Source organism: Rhinopithecus bieti, unplaced genomic scaffold, assembly GCF_001698545.2.
Source record: "Rhinopithecus bieti isolate Rb0 unplaced genomic scaffold, ASM169854v2 scaffold_36840, whole genome shotgun sequence".
NCBI lineage: Eukaryota > Metazoa > Chordata > Mammalia > Primates > Cercopithecidae > Rhinopithecus > Rhinopithecus bieti.
The window spans coordinates 94260-107369 of record NW_016816502.1 but is presented as its reverse complement, the minus strand read 5'-3'; the positions used below and the strand labels follow the sequence as shown (position 1 = coordinate 107369).

Sequence of the window (13110 nt, the reverse complement as noted above, 5' to 3'; positions counted from 1 at the left end):
GTCCAACAACTTGCAGTGCACCAGCTCCAAGAACTAACTGGCAACTTCTTGAATTGAAGTACTAACAAAAGAAGGAGAAAAAAACCCCAAATGTATTAAAAACTATTCTTTATATCCTGGCAATGTGCCGTTATAAAAATACATTCTCTTTTCCTCTCATTCAATGGCCAAATGAATTATCTAGTAGAAGCAATTAGTATCTATTTATTTAATGAAAAAGAAATGAGAAGGGGAAATTCTAAATTATAATATTTACTCATAAGAAAAAAGTTGAAAAATTCTAAAAATCAGTTCGCAGAAATAAACTTCACTTTACATTTAAAAAACAAATTTGGTTTCAGTCATTCTTGTTGGGAAGTTCTATTTTCAAAAGTTATAAAAATCTTTCTCCACTAAAACATGACAACTCAAGTCAGAACAGAATTAATAGATTAGAGGCTTGAAAAAAAATAATAAAGCCTTTCCTCTGTACTGGTAGTTTAAAATATTTCAATATGAAATGGCTGAATAAAATCATCACATTTTCATTTTATATCAATGGTTCTGAAAGAATGATGCAAGAAAAATCTCTAACCTTAGTGAGGTGAATTTTGTAAAGTTCAGTGAATTCCTTCCATGCACATTTGAAGCCAGTCCAGGTTTTTTGACCTAAGTGGCCTCAGTCATATTCAGCACCTAATGAACAAATCATCTCCTGTCTCCAATGTCATTAACAACTCTATGGGTGAATGAGGATCACTAACTGTGGAGTAAGAAGGAAGCAGGCAGCCTGTTTCCAACAACATGTTGTGATTCAACCACAATCAAATGTTACAAAACTAACGTCTTAAAGATAACTTGACCTTGAAATGTCTTTGAGTTAAAAGATTAGTCACACCCTAATGTATTAATTCTTCAAACAATTTTTCCATAATGAAGTCATACACACCTTCAATAAATCTGACAGACGAGTAAGCATGTCAGTAGTAACAGATGGGATGTTATCCACACACTGGCAATATTCAAGGATAATTCTTATTAACAGCAATACGGTTCTACAAGAAAAGAAAAATGGCCCAATAGGAAATAAAAACAAGAAAAATCAAAAGGATTTGGCATATAAAAATCAAATTACTCAATGGCACAAAGGATCTCTGAGAATATAACGATCTTGGTAACTGTTAAAGTATGCGTTTTACCTACTAGTACAGCAGGTTCTTGACTAACACAAGACAAGAGAGGTGTCTAGAATGCAAAATTTAAAGAGGCACTTACTCTGTGCAATTGCAGGATCAGCTTGCACAACACTGAGAATGGGTGGCTCCTTAAATTCTGCACAACAGGCATAACACTCTCTGTATGGCATTCTTATTAAGGGAGTCGCTTCAATAAGACAGGTATTGCATTCCTTAGCCAATTCAGAAACACTGACAAAAAGCCTATTCAGTGTTTCTGATTAGCAACATAGTAGGTCCTCCATCATAACTAATGAATTGATGAAGAAAACCAAATCCAGATTTTCTTAGCAAGATGAAAAAAAAAAAAAAAAAACTATAATGCTTCTAAGGAAAACATATCTCCTAAGAATTTTATTGGTAGGTCACAAAAGGTTCTCTGGCCGGGTGCGGTAGCTCACACCTGTAATCCCAGCACTTTGGGAGGCCAAGGTGGACGGATCACTGGAGGTCGGGAGTTTGAGACCAGCATGACAATGAGAAACCCCGTCTCTATTAAAAATTCCAAATTAGCCTGGCGTGGTGCCGCACACCTGTAATCCCAGCTACTCAGAAGGCTGAAGCAGGAAAATCGCTTGAACCTGGGAGGCGGAGGTTGCAGTGAGCTGAGATCACGCCATGGCACTCTAGCCTGGGCAACAAGAGCGAAGCTCCGTCTCAAAAAAAAAAAAAAAAAAGTTCTCCAAAGAGGATAAAGTTAAAGTTATCACTTCCATAGTAGGACAAATCACACATTGAAAAGACACACTACTGGGAGGTTAAATAAGATTGAAATTAAGGAGAAAGCCATTCATCATAGGATATCTAAGTTCTATGAGATGCCCAGAAATGAGATCTATGTAAAATAAGGATTTATAAAAGCCTGAAGGATATCAGCAACTAATGATTCAAGAAAGATGGTGTCTAGCCTTTATTACAGCTTGTCAGACCATATATGCATACTGGTCTCTATGCTTATTTCTCCTAGAGCCTGCCTCACTGAGCATGAGTCCCTTGCTTATCTTTTATAATTGTCTCTCAGAAATTATAATAGTTCTCCTTTAGCCAGGGAATTCAGTTTTTTGGCAACCGACTCTTTGCCTAAAAAACCAAAAGCAAGATGGTCAGAGGGGACCATTTCCATCAAGCAAGTGAAGAGCAACCAGATAACCAGTAGTTAAGGAGGGAAATCATAATTAGATTGAAGGGATGGGATTACAGGAGGACTGAAGAAAGCTTTCTCTACCAGAAATAGGGACGGACTCAAGAAGAGAAAAGAATGGAGGCTTTAGTTTAGAATGTGTGGACTTCAGGTATTTGAATACAGATTCAGAAAAAGGATTAATTCTATAAATACTTTCTGAGTGCTTATTATCGTGCCAAGAAAAATAAAAATGGTAAGACCTGATCTCCACCTTTGAGGAATTCAGAACCAAATTAGAAGACATATACATAAATAAATAATTCAATTATACTATGGTAAGTGCCATAATTGAGGGACATATAATTACGTTCTTCCTGGAGGGGGTGGCCATTTCAAAAAACACTTACACAGTGACAAGAACTAAAGAAGAAAAGTGAAAAAGAATGTTCGTGTAGATACTGGGAGTTAGACCTAGATTCTAATTCTGACTCCATTTGGGTCACCTGAACCACTTAATCTTCTAAGCTTCTTCTCATAGTGTAGAAAGGAAATAATAATCCCCAATATCTTTATTTTACAATGTAGTTGTAAAGATCAAATGAGATCACATATATATGAAAACACTTAAGCTGTGAAATACTGTTAAAGAATATTAAGATATATTTTAATTACCAATTTAATAAAAGACATAGTACTTGACAAAAAATGATGGAATTTGTATGCTTCTTAGTTAACTTGAATTTGAGATACTTTTATTGGTAAAAGATCTAGTGAATCAAATGATGCCAATGAAAATAACTACCAACAACTATCAACTTATTAGGTGCTAGACCTGTGCTAAATGCTTTACATGAATTACTTAATTTTCACAATAATTCTGTGTATAGTACTATTTTCCACATTGTGTGGATTCCAGAGTCCACAACTTAAACTACTATGTTATGGTACACTCTAAGAAAGCAATGAAAGAAAAGAAAGAAAGAGCCTGGGATAGTAATAGTATCAGGGATCCACTACAATTACTCTTGGGTTGTCTAGATTTCTTGTTATATGAGAAAAATCAAGCCTTTTGTGTCAAGCCAGTGTAGTCCTTAATAATGCATGCTACAGAATAGAGAAGATAAAGAAATCCATAAAGTTTCCTTTAAGTTCGTTGTAGGATTTAAAATTGTTAATTGAAATTTAACGTTGTTAAAATCATGAATCCAAAATTTCCAATTCACTTCAAGGGAGAACTAGAAGACTTGTATTTTAAATAGTTGACTCAACAACTAAAGAAAAATGTGTCACTCACCCAACAACTGCATACTGTTGTCCCTCAACAATAAGAACTTCAGCTGGTTTCCTTTCTTCTGTGGCTAGAGAGTAAAGCAAATAAACAAGAGAGACATGAGTACCAGATGAAACAAAATAATGGAGAAAAAGCTGAAGAAGATAGTTTCTGTTTAAGGCCTAAAACTATCTCATTTCTGAAAATAAACATCTACTTCCTGGGAAACTATCTGGCACATAGTAAATAAAGTATACTGGAAGGTGGAGAGATCTGGATTTGAGTACCAGTACTACCAATTACTGGATACATAACTTCGGGGCAATTATTTAACCTCTTTTGAGTATCACTACCTGAATCTATTAAATGTGGACAACAGTGTCTTTCAGGGTTGTTAATAGTAGAAATAATATTATGAATTGCCTGTCCCTTAGGACTGGCACAAGGTAAATCATCAGCAAATAGTTTTTTAAAAAGTTACTAGGTTTGGAAAGGCAGAACTAGCATTTAAATTGGTTGTCTTTACTATTATAATTATTGAATACAAGTTAATTTCTAAATTTGATGGAAAGATATATATTTAGTTTTTAATACTTCAACCCAGAAGTTATTTTCAGCATGTGATATTTCTTTAAACAAAATTCAAGATATTAAGGTGAAAAGAACAGTAGACTGGATTGTATCCTGGATAAGCCAAATTGATTAGATCACCATAGGCAACTCATTATGCTTCCCTAAGCTTCAAGGCCCTCTGGGATTTGTATATACATTTGAATATTTGAGAGCTATATATATTCCGATCACAATTTACTACATATGTCAGACGTATATTTTTTGAGGGTAAGGACTGTGTCTTCACTTCTCTATATTACAGAGAAGTGGCATAGCATAGTAGAAAAGAGAAATGGCCCTAAAGTCAGTCTGCCCGGACTGGAATCCCAGCTCTACCACTTCCTAGCTATGTAAACTTAGGCAAGTTGCTTAACCTCTTTATGCCTTAGTTTCTAAATTTGTAAAATAGGAATACTAATAATGTCTAGCTCATGGACCTGTAAATGAGATAACACCTGTAAAATACTTAGAACAAAACAGTGTAAGTAAATACTCAAATAATATTAGCTGCTATCCATTAACCTTCATTTCTCCAATGCCTAGATGAATGGCTGGTAACCCAATTAATATATCATGGATAAATGGATAACAATCCAGGATCCTTAACTTGAAAAGAACTAGTAAAATGTTAATGGACTTCTAATAGCATACACCTATGCTATTCAGAGAGGAAAAAAAAGACTGAGAAGAAAGGTATGTAAGAGAAACCTCCTACCATCAATATCCTCCAAAGAAGTAAAAATAAATAGTTCATGTTTCAAACAAAATACACAATTAATTCAATTATTCCACATTTATGATTTTAATTCAGAAATCACTCTGTTTGCTTAACAGTGGAATCAAAAGACCATGAGCTGTTCAGGGACAGAAAATATATCCTAGTCATCTAGCACACCACCTCACATAGAGAGAAGTCAATTAAATATAGATTGAAAGACTAGATGAGTGATAAGTCTTATAATTTTAAACTAGTGATTTAGAATGGTCAGAGTGTTTTATTTTTCCATCAGCTCTTGCTAGTTGAATGCTTTAGTTGTGCCAATATCATACAGTTAGAAAACTCTACCACCCAACGCTATTACCTATTAAAAACTGTCATATGACAAAACTTTACCTAATTTCTTCAATTCTTCTCTCTGCCCTATATCAACTAATCTATTTTATACTTGTCCTTAACCCTCTTCTCCTTGTCACAGGGGCAGAAGTAGTAGCCTTTCTCTTAAACTCTGGATTCGATTCCATGCACCTTGCCCCATAAATCACCTTCCCTCTCTAACTTCTTTAGCTATTATTTCATCACTCACTTTTCCTTCACAACCAAATCTGTTGAAAAAGTAGTCTATACTTGTCTACCCTTCCTCACTTTTCCAGTTACTAAGCACTGAACTGCAATTTGACTATCACTCCACTGAATTACTGAGATTGCAAATGATCTATGTGTCAAACTAATGGTTACTGTTTGTATTTTACTCAAGTCTTTCTCTTGTAGTCTAGATGCATTTTGTGCGAATGTGAAGTATAAATTTAAAAATATTTCTGTGTAGAAATGTAAAACTTTGATTAAATGCATAAAATTTGAAATAGTGCAACTACCTCCTCTATTAGAAATACTCAAGAATTTCATAATTGTAAATCTTATAGGATTATTGTAAATAAATTTACACTATTATCACATGATGACTCTACCTGAACTAGTGTACAAAAGTATTTCCCAGCCATCTCTTCCACATGAAAACTCAACTGGTATTCGATACCAGTGACAACTCTCTCATCATTTTACGTCTATGTTCTAGATTTCTCCCTACCTCTGTGGTTCTTCTTTTTTTGTCCCCTTCATGGTTTTCTTTCTTTACGTTTGGATTTTCGCTATCGTGTAACTACATTACTTAGGATTGCTTATACATGTTTTGGTTTTGTACATTAGACTTAGCCTCTTTAAAGCAGAATTATAGCTGTTATCTCTGTCTCAATTCTGTCTCAACATAGGACACAAAGTAGAAGCTAACTAGTGCTTACTCAATACACGTATGTAAACAATATGGTACAGTAGCTAAGAACATAGCTATGAAATTATATAAAGCTGGTTTCAAATCCCAACTCATCATTTGTATAAAAATTCCTTAACCCTTCTGAGCCTCAAGGCTCCTCACTGTTACACAAAGTAACAACAGTACCTGTATAACAGATCGTTGTGAGAATGAACTGGAGTAATGCATGTAAAGAACATGGTCCAGTGTCTGGCATACGGTTATAACACACAATAAATATTTGAAATCATTATTATAAATTACCACAGGTTTCCTGTCAAGTATTTACTAAGCTGGAAATACTGGTTCTAGCTTCGAAATAGGCATTGTCAATTAAAGAAATATTAAGCATTAATACAAAATGAATAAACAATATAAAATTGAAAGAGAATGTGTGAAGGAATACACATACTTCCTGATTTTTTTTCAGGTAAAGCAATCTTCCCATCTGATATAGAATCAACAAGATCCTGAAATTCTGCAGGAACATCTGCTTGCTTCCAGCGCTCATTGTCTAAGAGGAGGCTAGTCCACAGTAAAGAGAAAAGAAGGTAAACTTTAACATTTCAATACCATCTTCCTTGGTTTAAAAGAAAAGGAAGAAGAGCTGAGTGAGAACATAAGATTTAAAAAGTGCTGAACACTTTAATAAACTGGAATCATTCATAAGCAGGACCAATACTTAGAAAATAGTTCTCTTTTATATCTCAGCCTAAACAAAAGAATGATGAAACAATTTACTTAACTTTGAGTGGCAAAAAAAGTCAACTTACTGAGGATCTTCCTGATAAGTATTTTAATAGAAGTAAGCATTCTAACTCAGCTTTGAAAAGCCAAGAAATGTGATTTTAATTCCACAATCTAACTTTAATTTAAAAAAAACCTTTATCAGGCATTTTCACTGGCCAATTAAATTTACTCTTTTAAATAGAACTGTGTTTCACAAAGAAAAATGAAAAAATCAAAGAACAGAACAGACATGGTGATGATACCTGAGCTTGGTTTTTCTCTCTTCATGAAACCTATTTACAAACTTATTAGCTTGGCTCTGAAGTGCTCCAAGTAACGACATGCTTTTTCTTCCACAGATCTGTTCGGTGTCTAAAATGAATGTTTCCATTAATCTAGAAAGTGTTATGAATTCCATGGAATTTAGCTTCTCAAGAAAACCATCCTAAATTTTAATACAAAAATCATGAGAGTTAGTGTAACACCAAACTGAGTTATGAAACCAAGTTAGTTTAACAATAATTATAATATATTTTTTATTTTAATAATATTTCCCAATACTTCAGACTCAGAAATTGAGCATGAAATGCTTAAGAGGTCCAAATTTGATTCTGATCCCTTTATAACTAATATGGTAGTTCAAATGAATTTAGATCATACTATAAAATTTTCACAATGTTGGAGTTTTATTATAAACTTGTTTAACTACATATATTTAGGTATACATATATATATATACATATATATGTAAAACAACATTAATTTCAAATTAGTTATTAACATATATTTCAAGTCATTTAATCATTTATCTGAAAATATTGCTTTAATAATTCCTATTTCTTTTATTTAGATTATTTTATATCTCAACATCTCCCTAGTAGACCACATTAGTGGTAACACTGACTAGGTCATTACATTACATTAAATGTTAAAAATATAATATACATTATGGGGAACACAGGAAGCAAAGACATAATTCCAGATCTTCAAAATTATTATGTATAAAATATAAAATATATAAAGCTTTATGAAAATAACTACCTTTGCTCTTGACATCAGAAATTTGACAGCTCGATCATGGCATATATCTGAGGCACTATATAATAATTCCTGGATATTATTTGCCAGCTTTCCTAGCTCTGAGTCAGTTAATTTCATGTCTTCACTAACCCTGAAAATGATAAAATAAGATTTAGTCCGGGAAAGTTGTAAACATAGTATTCTCCATAGGTGACCTATCAATAAAAGGATGAAAAGCTATAAAATTCACATTTGAAGAAAATTTCTATGATGTACCAAATATCTTATAGTTTTTATAGTGAAATATTACTTAAACATACTCAGATAATGCAACTATATCTAGCTATTGTTTGTTTTGAGACATGGTCTTGCTCTGTCACCCAGGCTGGAGTGCAGTGGCACATTCAGAGCTTACTGAAACCTCAAACTCCTAGTCTCAAGTGAACCCCCTACCTCAGCCTCCCAAGTAGCTAGGACTACAGGTATGCACTACCACACCTGGCTAATCTTTTTTGAAAATTTTGTAGAGACAGAGTATTGCTACAATGCCCAGGGTGGTCTCAAACATCCCTGGCCTCAAGCAATCCTCGGCCTCCCAAAGTGCTAGGCTTACAAGTGTGAGCCACTGTGCCCAACCACAAATGTGTTTTATCATAACCTTAAATAAGAATTTTCATTTTCCACTGTAGTATTTTTAACACTTAGTTCAGACTCCGATTGGAAAGTCTGCAGAAACCATAGCAAAATTAAATTTTTAGATTAGGTACAAGGTAGTAGCTATGTCAGGGGACAGTTGTGCATAGGCACTTAGGATGATACAGTGGCAGCAAAAGAGGGAAGGAATGTTATTTCATGAAAAACAGACTCTCTTTTTACTTATAATTATGAATGAGTATAAATATTCAGTTCAACTGAACTAATATTTACCAAGCATTTACTGTGCTTAAGTGCTAGGCACTAGAGGGAATATAACAGGTTGCTGCTTTCAAGGAACGTAAACTCAAAGAGGAGTATTTGTAAGACATAATGTACTTTTTTTCAATTTTGAGGGGAAATGTAAAACTTTGTTTTTAAACATTTTCCCCCAGGGGCATATATAAAGACCAATGATTCCATGCCATCAGTTCAGTTTAGTGTTACCATGAGCCAAGTTAAGTACCTTAACATCATTATTCTCTCTTTCAGTTGAATAAAAATACTTTTCAAAGATACTACAAAGAGACTCTGGTGTATATTGCTTTGAGGTAAACTACCATTCTAATTGGTTATGGCATTAAAGAAGGTTATTACCTGCTATCCTTCAAAATTATAGTATCACCAAATTTGTTTACTAATGCTTCAAAATAACAGAGGAATTAATATTCTTAAAGTATTCTCAGAAACATTATCTTGTTTGGTTCTCACACTCTGAGGTAGGTAAATAAATAACTACCTATGGAGGAGAACACTGAATCTTAGAAAGTTGAAGTGACCTAGAGAGTAGAACTAGAACCCAGCATCAGTCTACTTCTAATCGAGTAAGCTTCCTCTGCTCTGATATTTATTTCTACATAAACAGTCTAGTGGTATTTCAAAACAGAATACCTGCAAAATTCTTGCTTAAATTTCAAAGTCAACTTTACTATTGAAGTAAATTTTAATTCCTGAAAGATTACTTACAATTTCCCCATGTAACAGAATGATTAATGAATTTGAAACTCTTGACAATATGCTACCAATTCACAAAATATAAACAGGAAATAGCAAATAAAACAACTCAAGTCCTTAAAAAAAAAATAGACTGAATTAATCCAAAAGCCACAAAGTTAGTTTTAAAATCATTTCATTCATTGTAATTCTGCTTTTAAAAAGATTTTTTGGGGCCCAGGCACAGTGGCTTACATCTGTAATCCCAGCACTTTGGGAGACCGAGACCATCCTGGCTAACACATGGTGAAACCCCATCTCTACTAAAAATACAAAAAAATAAGCCGGGCATGGTGGGCGCCTGTAGTCCCAGCTACTTGGGAGGCTGAGGCAGGAGAATGGCATGAACCCGGGAGGCGGAGCTTGCAGTGAGCCGAGATCACGCCACTGCACTCCAGCCTGGGCGAAGGAGCGAGGAAAAAAAAAAGAAAAAAAAAAAGATTTGTTATTTTTTAACTTCAGTTAGATCTCTAACTTTCACGTTAATAGGAAAAAAGCAAACAAACTCAAACATAATCCTGCAATTCTACTTCTGGGTATACATCCAAAATAACTGAAAGTAAGATCTCTAGGATTTATATGTACACTCAGGTTCATAACAGCACTATTCAAAATAGCCAGGATGTGGAAGCAACCCAAGTGTCAACTAATGGATGAAGAGATAAACAAAATGTGATATACACATACACATCTTGTATGTATGTATCACATACATGTGAACGGAATATTATTCAGCCTTAAAAGGGAAGGAAATTTTGATATATGCTACAACATGGATGAAACTTGAGGACATTATGTTCTGCAACTCTAATTTTTTCCATTGTTTTTCTTTTCCTATTTCCTGCCTAGAAAAGTATTTCCTATTTTGTGCCCATATTTGCATTGCAATAAACTTACAAAATTGCAGGTTATTTTGAAGTAAGAAAATAGGGAAAATCTACCACTAACAAAGTTAAAACGTCAGATGTATTTTTGCATGTTCTATATCAGTGATTCAATTATATACTGCAAACACACTTGCTACAGGAATAGTCAGAGCCCTTGTATGAAAGAACTAGTTAGACTCACACATATAAATATACTCAATTCATTGCCCCTTTGGGTTGGGTAGTTCCCAGACATTTATGTGCCTACTGAACATAGAAAGAACCATCTGCAGAACCTATGCTTTATGCTGTAGGAAGATGTGATTGGGGAAAGCCAGAGAAGGTTCAATGTATAAAGTAAGCCACAATGGAGGTAGGAGGGGAAGAATCAAAACTGTGAGACTGCATCCAGTTTAAAAGGATCTCAAATGGTGTGGCAGAAAGCTAACTATCTTTCAGTATCTGTTCTCTCTTTTGCCACAATGACAGCTCTAGCTGGGCAAATAGTCCACAAGCTAAAGACTTATTTCTCAAGCTTCCCTTATAGCTAGACATAGTCACGTAATTATGCTGGCCACTAGGATGTGAGTGGAAGTAATAAGTACGAATTCTGGATTGTGCTTGTTTTTAAAAAGAAAGAAAAAAATATAAACATACATGTGAAGGTAACAGAGAACTAACAAATCTAAAATGTATATGGATTTGTAAAAGACCAAGAAGAGTTGAGGCAATCCTAAAGAAGAAAAAGTAGGAGAAATTACTCTCCCAGATATTAATATGGATTAAAAATCTACAGTTGCTGGGCATGTGATTCATGCCCAGCACAATGGGAGGTTGACACAGGAGGATCACTTGAGGTCAGGAGTGACCAGCCTGGGCAACATAGTAAGACCCAATCTGTACAAACAAATTATTTAAGAAAACAAAAGCTATAGTAACTACAGTAACTATTACAATTTTACTTAATGGTACTGGTGTAAAGACAGAAAAATGAAAGAAATAGAGTGCAGAAACAGATATACCTATCTGAATATTTGATTTACGGCAAGAGTGACATTATAGAGCAGTAGGAAAGACAACCTTTTCAATAAATGGTGCAAGGTCAAAAACATATCCATTTGGGAAAAAATCTTAACCCTCATACTAAACATAAAAATCAATTCTAGATGGACTGTAGGTCTTAATGTGAAAAAGACAGTAACAAAGTTTCTAGACAGTAACCAAAAAATATCTTCAAGTCTTTAAAGTAGGGAAAGATTTCTTAAATAGGACATAAAGAAGCATAAATCATAAAGGAAAGTAATGAATCATAGAATTATATTAAGAACTTCTGTTCACCAAAAAACCCAGTAAGAATGAAAAGTCAATACAGAAAGTGGGAGAAGATATCTGCAAATATGGACAACTGGCAAAAGGTTTGTGCTGACATAACATAAAGAACCTTCATAAATCAATACAAACCAACAGAAAAATGGGTAAAGACCTTGAATAGGCACTTCATAGAAGAGGATATCCCAGCAGCCAATGAATGTATGAAGAGGATATCCCAGCAGCCAATGAATGTATGAAAAGGTGCTCTCCTATCAATCATCAGGGAAATAAAATGACTACACTTGTGACATACCCAACAAAAACGGCTAACGTGTAAAAGACTGATAATATCAAGAGTGAAGGAAGATGTGGAGTGACACAAACTGTTCCACACTTCTGAGGGGAGCGTAAGTGAGTACAATCACTTTGAGAAATTGTTGGCGTTAGCTAAATTAACCATTCACATACTGTGTTTCCAGGTATATACTCAACAGAAATGCTTGTAACATGTGCATCAAAGGTATCTAGAAGAATGTTCATGACAATCCAAAATGAAAACCCAAATCTTATCAAAAGTAAAATACATACATACATTGTAGTGTATCATAAAATGGATTATTTGTACAGAAAAAATAAAATCACTGCTACATCCAACAACCTGGATAGATATCACAACTGTAATGCTGAACGAAAGAAATCAGAGACAAAAGAGCAAATATATGATTCCATTAAGTTTAAAAACTGGAAAAACCAATTGTTTTAATGGTTTCCTATGGGAAGGAGTAGCATAGTATTACAGTGGCAAGAGGGGCTTCTGAAGAGCTGGTAAAGTTATATTTCTTGAGGTGGGTGACAATTACACCAACAAATTCACCTTGTGCTAGTTAATTGAGCTGAACACTTTATAATTGCTACATCTTCCCACATGTGCCTTATGTTCCAAACGGATCATGAAAGGGCTGAGAGGAAGATGAATACAAATGATACTTGAAGCTGGAAGGTGGGCTTAGTTCTACCCAAATTACATGGCTGTTGTTAAAATGTTTAAAAAGCAAAACAAAGTAAGCAAGGTATCAGCCCTTTGTCCTCTCCTTCCTGCTGCTAGGGATGAAAATGAAATGCTAAAAGCTAGAACAGCCACCTTAGACACAGATGGAAACTACACACTGAGAATAGTAGAACTGTCTTCTCAGCTGACAATCTCTTACCTCTGAAATGTTACATGAAATATAAATATAAATATAAAATATAT

General features: G+C 34.3%; 1 protein-coding gene across 1 annotated transcript in view; it reads right to left on the bottom strand.

Annotated features, from left to right (window-relative positions):
* Positions 1-13110, bottom strand: part of VPS54 (VPS54 subunit of GARP complex) — a 127891-nt gene that overhangs the window by 24133 nt on the left and 90648 nt on the right. Inside the window, 5 exon segments of the mRNA XM_017854926.1 lie at positions 929-1034; positions 3632-3695; positions 6659-6771; positions 7239-7420; positions 8017-8146. Coding sequence (XP_017710415.1) covers positions 929-1034; positions 3632-3695; positions 6659-6771; positions 7239-7420; positions 8017-8146 — 595 coding nt within the window.